The following is a 14561-nucleotide window of genomic DNA, read 5'->3' as shown; positions in this document are numbered from 1 at the left end:
ACCATAGGCAAGAAGCAAACGGGCGAAAACGCATGTGTCTTAAGCTTGATGAGGTTATCAAATTTCCCTTTAAGAGTGTGTTTGATAACACAGATTTTGGAAGTAGGAGTGGAACATCCCACTTTCACATTTGATAACAAGGAGATTTTGGAAGGGCAGCATTCCACGCCCTTCCATACAAATGAGAGACTCCCTTCCTCTCCCATAAATTGCACATATCAAACACACCCTAAAGCAGTTCATGTCAGGAGAAAACTTTTGAAGAAATAGTTAGAAGCAATCAAGGATACAGGCATTTCTACCAATGCAGTTCTCAAACAAATAGATGTACTTGCTCCGGATGCAGAACACGTAAAAAAATTCCTACCCAAGTAGCAAAACGCTCTCATTGCCAAATATGAGGAGATCTACCAGGCATGCAACCCCATCTTTTGTGAAGCTAATGAAGCCCTTAATGAGCAGAAACACAATCCCACAGGTGTGCATTCTAAAGAACAGTAAAGTGATAAAAGGTTCGTATTTTGAAGAAGAGGATTATCGAGTTAGAACAGGAGCTTGCTGTTGCCGAAGGGGGGGCCAACAGTCAAGCATGAAGCTGTGGACTCCGTCAGAATGGAACATAGAGAATCAGTAGAAAAAGTTTGTCAGCTTTGCAAAGAACGAAATAATGATCTCTGCCAGCTGGCTGAGCAGAGGGAGAAGAAGGAGAAGATGATAGAAAAGGTTGCTGCTGCCAAGGCCCATGGCGAAGAGCTTGCCAACATGATCAAAGCCAGACAACACTACTTAGGACATTGGCGAAGAGACCTTCACATTCCCTTTCCCCAATTATTTTTATTCTCAGAACAAACCCTTTTTTTGTTTTAAAGAAGTCTTCCACTATTGTCGGTAATGAAACACAATGATTTCATTCATTTCTTTCTTCTTCTTTTTTATCAACCTTCTTTTGTTCTATATTATGAGCTTGTTGTCCCCTTGGCTTAGCGGCATTCAGCACATTCCATATGGAAGATTTACTTCACAGTTTATGCTTATGTCACTAGAAGTATATGACATGCAGTCTAAGGTCATTCAGTAAGGACCGTACATAGTTTGCTTACTATTTTTAGGCCTTCGGATTTCGAGGAAAAGCAGGGATGGGAGGCCATTAGGTTAGTGAGCTCTACTATGAAAGTGACAGCTCAAGCTCAACCATGTGGGCCTTGAAGTTTTCTTGCTGTTAGGACATATATTCAATTCTATTGCATTCAATATCTAATTTCATTATTTTGAGCATTCAACTAACTCCGCCATGGCCGGTCATGAGGTCCCAACTCTCAGGTGCAGACAAAGGAGGATTTTGTTAGTTAGGACACAAGTGTAAAACTTAGCCACATCTTTTCATGAATCCTGAAACTATATTATATGCTCATGCTAGGGCATTCCCTGTAAGGTCTGACTAAGGGTATGCCCTTGATAGAGAAGAATGGTGAAACAAAATCCATGTAGCTAACCCCAAATAGTTGGCATAAAGCTCGGTTGATGACAATGATGATGATGATTCTGAACGTTCAGCTCCTACCTGCCAGAATGTGGGAAACAAGAGGCCATTTTGTGCAGTCATGAACTTTTCCATCAAGGTAGGGATCACACTTGGGCACACAGTTTTTGCATTAATTTCATTCAGCCAGGGCACACAGTTTATACATTAGTTGAAGGAGCTTAACATTACCTTTGTAGATGCCCAGGACTTAACATTGACTAAAGACAGTTACAATGTACGTAAAGAAAACAAAAACAAACACAAACTCCTGGTCGGACTCTAAATCAAATGGTATCAGCCTGTCATGAAATTTGGATGATAAGCTATTAAAACCCCAAAAATGCATCAGACCAAGTCTCATACTGATCGGAGCTGATTTGGTAATGCTTTGGAGTTCATACACGGCGTAAGCTGGTTTAAGCAAGGCAGTACTAGATGATCCATCAAATAGTGTCAAAACCTCTTGAAATTTAAACAGCCAGGTCATGAGCCCAGTCTCATCTGCACTACAATTTTCAGATCATTGGGAGCCATATTGATGTGGTTTTGAGTTGGCCCCTGGTCCTCCACATATGAGGTCTCTCTGCAAAGGAACCAAGCAAGATGAAATAGCAGTAAAATGCCAGAGAGGAGAATCGGAGCAACAAGGAGCAGTGCTGTAATTCAGGTAGCACAAGAGCCCAAATGTGCGCCATGTCCCAGGAATTGACCAGTCATCCAACTCCTCAAAGAACAGACATTTGGGTTGAATACAAAACAACTACCATGAATGAGACCATCAACAAAATTGTACATTGGCAGAAATGACAGGAACAAAAAATATATTGAACAAGTAAAAAGGGGACATAGCTAACCAACCTGAGACAAAATGGGAATATTATAAATAGCAGAGGAAACTAACATAGAACGACTTGAACCCATAAAGTTAAGTAATGAAAAAGGACGAGCGTGCAGAACCCTGGCAAGAACAACACTCGGCAGACTATATGACTTATGCTCCTTTAGGTTTTTTAAATTTTGTGTGCAGCGTAGCTAATAGATCAATGAAATCAATTATGACTTCCCCACAAGTTGGTTAGCTACCTCTTTTTTTCTTTTCTTTTTTTCCTAGGGTTTTTTCTATTTGTGAGCACACGTGAAGGACCCGTGCAGCTGCAGCAAGATTTGAAAAAGGAATTGATTGTGATTTTGAACCTGTTATTTCCATGACTCTTCATAACTGAGACGGTAGATAAAATAAATGAAATAGGCATCAATTTGGATTCCATAGTACATATTTGGATAATACTACCAGTCACATGACTGGAGAGACTTGCAAGTACTATGTATTAGATGGTCTAGAAGCCAGCAGCATCGACAGACATTTCACTTCAGAAAGGGCATAAAAGAATATAAACTTTCAGAACACTGCCACAATAGAATACAGTTTTTGAGAACACCTAGCAAGAAGCACCAATAGCATATTATAAATAACTCTTGAATTTCAAGATCGTGGTAAAATGTGTAGAAAATCACAAAGGATTACTCCAAACTAAAAGACAACTTCTCCTAAGTATCTCACATGTATCTTTTGGTGCGGTATATAGTTGTTAATGACTATAGAAAACAGCTATTACTATTAATACTTTTAATATTTGGTAATCGCATAATATGACAGGACAGTTAATTCTACACTGATGCCAATAGATGTTCTAACTTTCATAATTAAGGACCGCCCTAATGATAATATAGTAGCTTTGTATGACACATCAGAAACAATAGCATGTTACTTTTAGAGGTTACTGCCACTAGATGGATATCTGATGTATATCAACTCAACAAATGAAGATTGGGATAAGAAGATCAAGGAAAGATAAAAATTAAGAAAAAAAGACAATGGAATTAGTGTGAGAGAATTCACCAAGATCCTCAATATTGGGTATTGTGGCCGAAACAGCTACAAATCGAACATGAGCCATGGGACTCAAACTCATTTTAGGGTTATGAGCAAGCATTTTTATTCTACTAACTATTGCTTCCAGAGCAGCTCCTCGTGGATCACTTAGAAGGTGAACTTCATCAATGAGTAGGAGTCCAATATCTCCAAAAAAACTTAAGCCACCATCCCTTATCCGTTGCCGCGTGACAGCATCAAACTTCTATATATATCAAAAATAAATAACATCACCTAAAGTGCTCTATCACTTATAATTTACTGCAAAACTAATCGCAGGTAGATAAGATACATATTAAAATGACATTCTTAATGAGAAGAAGAATAAGAGAAAGTATTATTCGTCAAAAAAAAAACAAATTTTTTTCTGCAGTTTCCTTTGATGATGAATACCAACCTCCGGAGTAGTAAGAATGATATCAGCTTCTTGCAAGTTGTTCGCATCATTGGATTCACTATCACCTGTGAGCTCTAAGCATTTGATTCCCCATGAACCAAGCTTCTGGTTCCAGTCCCGAAGCTTTTCTTGGACTAAGGCCTTTGAAGGCGCTATATAGATCTTCCATAATTATTAGAACAAATTAGTTTCTATTAAGTCCATATGACCTAGAAATTCTGATCCTTAATAAATGTAACACTACATGTACGCAAAATCAGAAAAAATAAAAGGTAAGCGCGAAAGAACATGTCCATTTCCATTAAGAGAAGATATCTCCTAGATGAGATCATTATGCTATTATATTCTCACACAATGTAGAATCATCTCTCCACAAACAAACAATCTCAACTTCTGAAAGTACAAATGGAAAACATATAATCGATAAAAACTAGTTGTAGGAAGCTTACTGTTTTGAAGATTCCTTTTATATGAACGAACTTTTCCTCCGGAGTGAGGAACCTAGAAAGAAGTCTCAAAATACAAAGCTCAAATAGCACAGTTTTACCACTCCCAGTGGGTGCTGAGATAACCATGTTGATATCTGAGAGAAAACAGCCTGAAAAGCAGTCACTCTGCAAAGAATTGAAATACCTGCTATTGAAAATGAAATATCATTAGTGGTCCTTAAACCAATCAGGAAATCTCATGCATTCAAGAACACCATCTCATTTTTTGTACAATACCTGAAATTAAAAGTTGATTGGAAAGATGCTGGAAGATCCAAAACTGACTTCAAAGAGTATGAATCCATAACCGAATTGATCCTATTGGTACTCCACATTAGAGTAAATGAATCAATTTAGAAAACCATTGAAATGATGAATTCTCACAAAAGTATATTCTAACATAAATTAATTCATGATTATCAAAGAATCAGTAATCACTTTGAATTCAGAACAAAAGTGTGTTAGTGAATAATGAATCAGAACAAACAAATAATTCCACAAATGACATTTACTTTTTGTAAATTACAAAATTCCTTTCAAATGCCAAGAAGCCGAGAAATTTGCAGAGCTTAATAAGGAAAATTCCAAATGCTAAAGTCTAGTTTCTCTTCTGAGTGTGCTCCACGTGAGAGGGAACTTCAATAGTTACCCGCTATACGAGCAACGAAGCTTCAAATTCCCTTCGTGCGGTAAAGATGTAGGAAGAGTTCCAACTTTTAACGTATGTTACTTAATAATGGAAAAAGTTTATATAAGTATGCTACCCTATAATGTAGAACCACGGATGCGCCTCAAAAAATCTTTCGGAAAAGGTTATTTTAATGTTAAAAAACCTTGATCATCTCGACATATGTATGACTATGAAAAATAAAAAAAAATTAAATCTCATAAATAATACATTTTACTACATATTATCTATGCCATCCATTTTCAAGATTTTAATATGATTATCAATGGTTTAAAAAGCAGATCGGTGACCCTGAATCGGGCACCTCAAAAGCCGATCCGGATCGACGAATCGGTGATTCGGATCGGGAAGCGCGTGAATCGGTCAGAATAAAGCTTCAAAAAAATCCGAAAAAATTATTAAAACTCATTATAAATATTGTTTTTTAGGAATTCAATAAGAAATGAGGGTACTCCATTAAGAATTTTCATGTTTTTGTATGAATATGCGAATATTGATATGTTCTTTCCCTACATGAACTACTATTCAGTATTTAATTTACATCACACAAAAAGATAAACATAGAATTATCATGGAATAAGTATATCAACATACATGGACTACAATAAAAGCATACAATTAGTAACATACGATCTAAAAATAAAATGACAGACGACGTTGTTGTTCTTCTTGGTCACGCTGATGTCATTGATTGAATTCGTTTGACAATTCATTGATTCGATCTAAAAACGAATCATCGATATTTGCAGGCGTCTAACTATACCTAAATCCCTGAGTGTTAGTGTTTTGTTGTGTTCCCAATCCAAAATCCCTGAAGCTTATCCATCCTTCATGCTCACCTACACTGTCGTGCTCATCCCTACACTGTTGTTGTTGGGACTCGATATGTGAATAATATGGCTGGGATAGGGTGGCCTCAGAATCATCGTCTCTCGCATTTTCTCTTAGACCCCCTTCCCACTCTCCCTCATTAGGTGCAATATCACCGACATCTCCGACGAATTGTGGATACGTTGGCTGGCTGCTTCCTCTTTCATGCTGCTCATCACCTTCTTCAAGATCTTCTTCACCGATAGCCTCAAGGAACGCTCTCTTGTGCAACACTGACTCCTCCTCTTCTACTACCCATTGGTCTGCTGTGTCTGTGACAAATATTGTGTCTAAGTCTATCGGCCCATAGTCTTCAAGCTTCCTTCTTATTTATCGCTCTCGGAGGTTTAAATTATAATGAACGTACACTAGTTTATGAAGCTTCTCAGAAGCAAGTCGATTCCTCCTAGTAGCGTGTAACCATTGGAACGTACTCCAGTTACGCTCACAGTCAGTAGTAGAACATGTCTGGGAGAGCACATTGATTGTTGTCATCTTTAGGTGAGGTGCATCAATACTATATATCTCCTGCCATTCAGTTGGATTAAAATGCAAAAGGCATTGTAAGGGCAAGAACAATTCATAAGATTAAATGTATGAATGAACAAAATATTGGCGAGGAGATAACTTGGATCCATCATACTTCGAGAATTCCTGGCAAGTCTAGTTCCGAAGGATCCTATAGCATCCTTATACATAGCAAGCTAAAACAAATATATTACGTTTTAGTACATTATTCCTCACAAATATAACAACTCAATGAAGTTCTTACCCAAACATTAAATAATACCTCTTGTATTGCTGCTACTTGGTTTCGATGGCTTCTCACCAACCTTGCAATAATGTATCTAACCCCTTCCATAATCTTGTGGGGATGTTCAGGTGTCAAACAGAAAAATTTTAGGTTGAAGTAATAACATACAAAATATATAGATAGAAAAATGTCATTTACAATTTCATAAAAAAATGATTTAAAATGAAACATTATAATAATATAAATATCTATTTACCAACATAATGAATTGGACGTCCAAATTTGGTGTTCCACTTCCTTTCTATAATCTCGATCACTTTGCTAGCAAAACTACACTTCTCCCCAATAGCTGATTTCACCCTCTCAACACCTTCATAAAGGATACCCATGGTAGCTTTCATGTCAGCATCCACCATTCTTAACACCGTGACCAAAGGGGCAGTGGCCTCTACAACACTAGAACATCGAGATCATAACCGCCTATTTGAGACTATGTTGTCCACTTTTATATCGATACTGGACTTCGAGAGGCGGTCATTTAACCACTCTTCACAGGTAAACAATCTCTTTAATGCACCTTCAGATTCTCGAATGGAGTCCACAGCTAAGTAATCGGTCGCAAAGCAGGTTATGGCAAGCTTGATTATCTCTTTTTTCTTAGAGTGTTCTCTAAACATAAATAAAATTTTAGAGTGGTTGTATATAAATCTCGATACCAACCTTGCTTCCTCTAGAGTCTCCTTCACAATTTTGATCTCACCGATCTCCTCTAACATAAGATCGATGTTGTGTGCAGCACACGAGGTCCATACTAGATGCTTCCTCTTATCCATCAACTTGCTGCCCGTAGAAACACATGCATGCGCATTGTCCGTAATAAACTGGACTACATACTTATCTCCCAGCTCCTCCACTATCTGATTATATAGTTGTACGTAGAAGTTTGCATTATTCTTCATCCCTGATACGTCTTTGCTAGACAAAAAAGCTGTACCTTTTGGAGAATAGGCCAAGAAGTTTAAAAACTCCATTTTACTAACTTTATTCAACCAATCAACTGTCCTTAGCCAACTCTGTTTATATTCTTCAATCCACTTTGTAACTTCCTCCACCTCTTCATCTAATAGTGGCCCACTGAGCTCATATGCCGTCGGGGGTTTTACCCGGGGCCCAGACTCTCTGGATTACACTGACCATAGGTGGAAAATATGGGCTATTGGCTGCATAAAAGGGAATCCCTTTATCGTAGAACCATTTACCAACATATATCCCCAACATGTTTTTTGTACCTTTAACCATGCCTTTTAGGGTCATCTGTTGTGACTTAGGCTTTGAGAGAAATGGGTCTTTACGACCATGACCTGCAATATTGGCACTCTTAGGTAACCTAGAAACAATTTCTTCAACATCTGATTCTCCTTGATACATATTGTCACCAACCCCTCCATACATATTTGAGCTGGGCCCGCCATACATGCTAGAGCTGGGCCCGCCATGCATGTCTGAGCTAGGCCCACCATGCATGTCTGAGCTAGACCCACCGGGCATTTTAAACCCACGTTCCCTCTGATATTGTTCGTATAAACTCAATCTTGTGGCCATGTCTAAGTCATTATTATATTGCTCTTCTAGGTCATTATTATATTGCTCTTCTGTATCATTCCTGCTTAATGGCGTATATAAACTAGCTATCTCCCCACTCATCCTATGTTTGACAATTTTTTTACCTTTGTTAGCATTAAGAATTGCCGCTATTACTAAAGACACTAGTGCATGCAGAAACATCTCCTTTAACCCCTGCCAAGTGTTTCTTGAACCTATGTACCCCACTACTTATCACTCTTTGACAGTAATTATAAATAATTTTGTCTTTTTTGTTGGGATTAAGTCTGACCCCATGTTGCCATGCAGGGTCTTCTTCAGATCTTGACATGATTCAACTGTTTTAAGATGTAAAAAGTTAAAAACTAACCTGACAGTTCAACAACAAAAATAATCACCATGTGTAGTGATAATATGTTCGGGTAGTTCATGTAGTCATATTTGTTGTTATTTGTTATTACAAAATACCTCTATTGATAATAATATTTTTGTACATATCAATTACAAACATTCAGGATAATATAATACAAAATGCAAGCTCCAAACATGGATACAACTCAATAATCAAGAACATACATTTTTTGCATTAAAAAATTAATAATAAAAACAATTCTTCACGGAACCACCTAACATCAGCCATTCCAACTAAAAAATGCATTAACAACGGATTAAAAAAATACAGTTTTGCATTAAAAATATAATAACATGCATTTTTTTGCATAAATAATCTATCAACATACAATATTTTCAAAATAAACTTTAACAATAAAAATTTAAAATATGGTTTAATACCTAAGGATAATTAAAACCTTATCACGATTTTCATATCTTTTCGAAAAATCATCATTTTTCAAAAAATTTGATCATGGAAAAAAAAAAATAGTACAGCAAACTCAAACAATAAAAATTAAAAATTGGGTTTAATACATCATGATAATCAAAACCTTATCACGATTTTCACATATTTTCTGAAAATCATCATTTTTCAAAAAATTCGATAAGGGATAAAAATAAATTAAAAAAAAAGTACAACAAATTTTAAAAAAATTCGATCACGGATTACAAAAACAAATTCGATCATGGATTGAAAAAAAATATTAACAAATTTTCAAAAAATTCGATCATTGATTACAAAACAAAAAATTTGATCACGAATTAAAAAAAAAAAAGTCACAAATTTTCAAAAAATTCGGTCATGGATTAAAAAAAAAAATCACAAATTTTCAAAAAATTCGATCATGGATTACAAAAAAAAAATTCGATCATGGATTAAAAAAAAAATCACAAATTTTCAAAAATTCAATCATGGATTACAAAAAATTCGATCATGGATTACAAAAAATTCGACCATGGATTACAAAAAATTCGATCATGGATTACATAAAATTAGATTATGGATTACAAAAACAAAAAAAAACAAAAAATTCGATCATGGATTACAAAAAAAGAAAAAAACAATTCGATCATGGATTACAAAAAATTCGTTCATGGATTACAAAAAACAAAAAATTCGATCATGGATTACAAAAAAACAAACAAACATTTCGATCATGGATTAGAAAAAATTCTTTCATGGGTTGCAAAAAAAAAAAAAAATTCGATCATGGATTACAAAAAAAAAAAAAAAATTCGATCATGGATTACAAAAAAATCGATCATGTATTACAAAAATTCGATCATGGATTACAAAAAAAAAATAAAAAAAATAAAAAAAATTATGTTGTTCACAAAGCCATCTCACATAAGCCATTTTAACTCAAAAATGCACCTCTAAGCTAATAAATTACATCTAATTGAGTATATTTTCTGATAAACAACAATATAAGGAATCAAAACCCTAAATTTTCAACACATAATCATCAATAAATCAAATCAAATCGATTAAATTGAGCAAAAAAAAAAAACGCAGTTCTTCACAGAGAACAGTCATTGAATCTAAAAAATGAAGCTCAAAGTGAATAAATCAGATCAAATTGAATACATCTTATTATAAACAACACTATAATGATTAAAAACGCTAGAAATATAACACATTATTTGTAATATATCATGAACAAAAAATCGAAAGGCGAAAAAAAAAAAAAAAACACAACAAAATTGTTTTTTCACAGACATCATTGTGTTCATCTAAAAAATCATACTGTAATTGACCAAATTAAATAAAACTGAATATGTTAAATCATAATAGACAAAATAAAGATTAAAACCCTACAAATTGAATTCATTATCTTCAAAATATGCAGTGAAATTAATCATATGGTGAAAAAAGAAAAAAACCCAAACTTCTTACCTGGTTTTGTGAACCCGAGCCTTCAATCTCCAAATAACTTTGTTTTCTCAACGATTATTACAAATTCGTAACAGAAGGTTTTGATGAACAACTTTACCATTAAAATGGCTACAAATTTTGACATATTCATGCACTATTTGGCATGAAACACAAGGAAAGGCGGAAACCCTAAAAATGTAACTTTCGTGATCCAAAAACACAAAATTTCTCAACCATTTAATCCGTGAAAAAGCTGTTTAAAGCTTGCATATTCGATCACATGCCAAAAAAACAAGAAAAATGATCAAAAAATGACAAATTTTGAAGAATCCCGTGAAGAACACTGTGCAGCCCGTGTTCTTCACGGGACTCGCCGATTTCGTATAGTGAATCGGCGAGTCACCATACAGAATCGCCCGGTTCTCTCTAGAACCGGGCGATTCCCGATTTTTTGAGCAATTCGAGACGTATATGGCCGATTCTCGAGTCGAACCGGGCGAGTCCGATTCGACTCGGCGGTTTTTTAAACACTGATGTTTATATATCTACTTGATTTTAACCATTTTTTAAACTTAATATTTTATAATTAGATATAAAAATAGATTTTGAGATAATCCTAAAAATATTTTATATCAAAATATATACCATAATAAAATTTGAATGTGCACCTTACCTCTACACCTACAGATGCATCTGTATGCCAACTGCACCCCTTAATATTTATTAATTTATTTAAACTTTAGAAGTTTTCTTTCTATCATATAAGTCTTTTGATATACTTTTACTTATTTATCAGCCAAGTTTTCTCCATACCATATAAATCTTTTGATATATTTTTATTTATCTATTTGTCAATTTCAATATCTAAAGAGTTTCCACTGTAAACTAATATATGATAAAAATACAGAAAAGTTGGATAATTTAGTTTTAAAATGCATAAGTTTGCAATATAAATTTACCATTTTGGCGGATACTTCTACTTTTATAACAAAAAAATAATATACAAGATACATTACTTCCAAGTAAAATCTCATTAAAAATACTAACATGACAAATGCAAAGAATTAAAATGACAGTTCAAATTTTACCATATATTGTGAGTTAGGTTTGAGAAATCGCTGGTTAAACCCACTCAAAATTCATATAAAATGGATTGTAATATGCTATTAAACTAATAGAGTCAATTTTAATGAGTATTTCAAATTTAAATAGATCCAATCCAGTCGTAAATCCCATATGTTGTGATTTATCTATAGCAAACATGGATAATTCTCTACATGAATGAATGTAGAAATCAAGAAGTTAACATGTATAAAGCAATACATGTTTGAACTATATTAAGAAGAATCCCCATCAAATGCTCAGATTTCAGGTAGCATTTCCATATGAAATGAATATGATTCAGTAATAACACTTGGACATATTGTGATATTGAATCGTAAATTTATATGCAAGTAAATGTTTTAACATAAATAAAGCATAGATACATATTTATATGGTTATGTAAACAAGTGAGTTTGAAATAGACATAATCACCTGTCAAATGCACAAAATTAATATCTAAATTTGAAATCAACCATGGTATTTGAGTTCAATTTGAGACATTTAATGGTTGTATGAGTAAATCTGGCCAGCAATCTAAACAATTCAAACAATAAAACGATACAATCTGTAATGCAAGTTGACATCTCAGCTAATATCTAACTTGGATATGTCTGATGCATTGATATTCAGAAGTTTAATTCACAAATGGCTGGGAGGCATAAACAATACTTCCATGTCAAAGGTCGAAAAACACAATCCATAAGTTGATTTAAGCTTCATTATTGAACTGAAATCAAACCAGTTTCTTGTTGTATGTAGAAATCCAGTCACACATTCTAAAAAAAAAACAAAAACTCGCATTAAATATGCAATATTTTATTGCATGACCTCATATTTTAGTTACCTCACAAAATGTATCAACCTTAATAGATCCAATCTAGTAGGAAACTCATAATTTAAAAAATGGATTAGCAAAACAACCTTCAGAATTCACCTTAAAAATGAATTAAAGTGAAAACATAAGTAGGAAGTGAGAGATGCATATTTTCAAACCGTACTTTCAATTAGATATTCCAGACAAAGTTGAGATAATGCTCTTCAAACACATATTTTGCATACTCAAAGCTAAAACATAGTAATTGAGATATAAACGTAGTGAAAGAAATTGAAAATGCTAACATATAATACTTCAATCTATTTCAGCAAACAAACATGACATCTGAGTCTGAACAGCTTGTTAGCCAAATATTTAGGGGTGATCATGGGAAATTCAAACTAGAAATATGAGTTTAAGCAAAAAATGTTGATGAATTCAGGCATATTAACAATGAATTAATGCCAATGGCATTTAGATTTATGTTTAGAGCAATGCTTTAGCTGCTGCTTTTCATTCCAATAAAAAAATGCTTTAGCTGTTGCTTAGGTTTGTGATTCCATTTTTGCCTTTTGAAACGTGAACGGACTCGACCGACTTGATTGAAAGTAGGAAAATAAAGGGGGGTACTTAGAGTGAGAAACATGCACTTTCATTCTAAATTTTTCTTTTTTTAAAAAAGGTAATTAACGTGCATATTCTATCTTATTACATGCGAACGCAATTTTGTTTGCTGTTTTAGAAAATGGAAAAAAAATAATTGCATTTTGGATTTTGAGAGTTTATCAGAGCCCATTAAGTGCGAGAATAGTATTGAAGGCAAAAATAAGCAAAAGATCTTCGGATATTGAAAATCCAATATTTAGCCAAAAAAGTTATGTTCAGAAAAAACTTTGGATTTCCACAATCCCAAGTTTATAGGAAAATGTAGAAACAACTACAGGTTTCAAAGTTTGAAGTTTTGTTGAAACATTTTTGGATTTTAATATCCAAAGTTTTCTTTTTGTCTCTTTTTTTTTGGATTTTTAAAATTTAGAACGTTTACCTATATCATGTAAGTCTTTTGATATACTTTTACTTATTTATCTGCCAAGTTTTCTTTATGTCATATAAATCTTTTGATATACTTTTACTTTTATTTATCTACCAATTTCCATGTCTAGAAAGTTTCCATTATAGATATACAATTAACTAATATATTATAAAAATACATAAAAGTTGGATAATTAGTTTTAAAATGTATAAGTTTGCAATGTAAACTTACCATTTTGGTGAATACTTCTGCTTTTATAAAACAAATAATATACATGATATATTACTTCCAAGTAAAATCTCATTAAAAATATTAACATGACAAATGCAAAGAATTAAAATAACATTTCACATTTTCCACATATACTATGTGTTAGGTTTGAGATAATCGCTGGTTAAACACATTCAAAATTCATATAAAATGGATTGTAACATGCTATTAAACTAACCAAGTTAATTTTAATGAGTATTTCAAATTTAAATAAATCTAATCTAGTCATAAATCCTGGTGTTTGTGATTTATCTATGGCAAACATAGATAATTCTCCAGATGAATGAATATAGAAATAAGGAAGTTAACATGTATAACGCAATACATGTTTGAACTATATTAAGAAGAATCCCCATCAAATGCTCAAATTTCAAGTACCATTTCCATATGAAATGAATATGATTCAGTGATAAGACTTGCACATATTGTGATATTAAATCGTAAACTTATATGCATGTAAATGTTTTAACATAAAATAAAGCAGATATACATATTTATATGGTTATGTAAACAAGTGAGTTTGAAATAGACAAAACCACCTGTCAAATGCACAAAATTAGTGTCTAAATTTGAAATCAACCATGTTATTTGAGTTCAATTTGAGACATTTACTAGTTGCATAAGTAGATCTGGCCAACAATCTAAACAATAAAATCGCTACAATCCGTAATGCAAGTTTGACATCTCACCTAATATCTAACTTGGATTTATCTAATGCATTGATATTCAGAATTTTAATTCACAAATGGCTGGGAGGCGTAAACAATAGTTCATTGTCAAAGGGAGAAAAACACCGTGCATAAGCTGATTTAGGCTT

The 14561-nt window shown here is 33.6% G+C and overlaps 1 protein-coding gene across 22 annotated transcripts in view; it reads right to left on the bottom strand.

Annotated features, from left to right (window-relative positions):
- RCK (DNA helicase ROCK-N-ROLLERS) overlaps positions 1-14561 on the bottom strand; it is a 67336-nt gene that overhangs the window by 43259 nt on the left and 9516 nt on the right. For 9 of the 22 annotated variants that reach the window (XR_016052231.1, XM_020665202.2, XM_020665207.2 and 6 more), the window contains exons 1-5: positions 4853-5066; positions 4578-4658; positions 4302-4488; positions 3853-4014; positions 3423-3660 (exon numbers count right to left, since the gene is read on the bottom strand). Coding sequence is in view for 14 of the 22 variants with exons in the window: in XM_020665202.2 (XP_020520861.1) it covers positions 3423-3660; positions 3853-4014; positions 4302-4488; positions 4578-4645 (655 nt within the window). In the remaining 8 variants the exon portion in view is untranslated. Of the gene's footprint in view, positions 1-3422; positions 3661-3852; positions 4015-4301; positions 4489-4577; positions 4659-4852; positions 5067-14561 lie in introns of those variants that run through there. The other 13 variants (XR_016052228.1, XM_006840983.3, XM_020665208.2 and 10 more) reach the window with 9 other exon arrangements.

The sequence above is a fragment of the Amborella trichopoda genome, chromosome 3 (genome assembly GCF_054954075.1).
Source record: "Amborella trichopoda isolate Santa Cruz 75 chromosome 3, AtrichopodaSantaCruz75HAP2 v2.0, whole genome shotgun sequence".
Classification (NCBI taxonomy): Eukaryota; Viridiplantae; Streptophyta; class Magnoliopsida; order Amborellales; family Amborellaceae; genus Amborella; species Amborella trichopoda.
The sequence above is the reverse complement of the archived record's forward strand: the minus strand, read 5'-3'. Positions and strand labels throughout refer to the sequence as shown.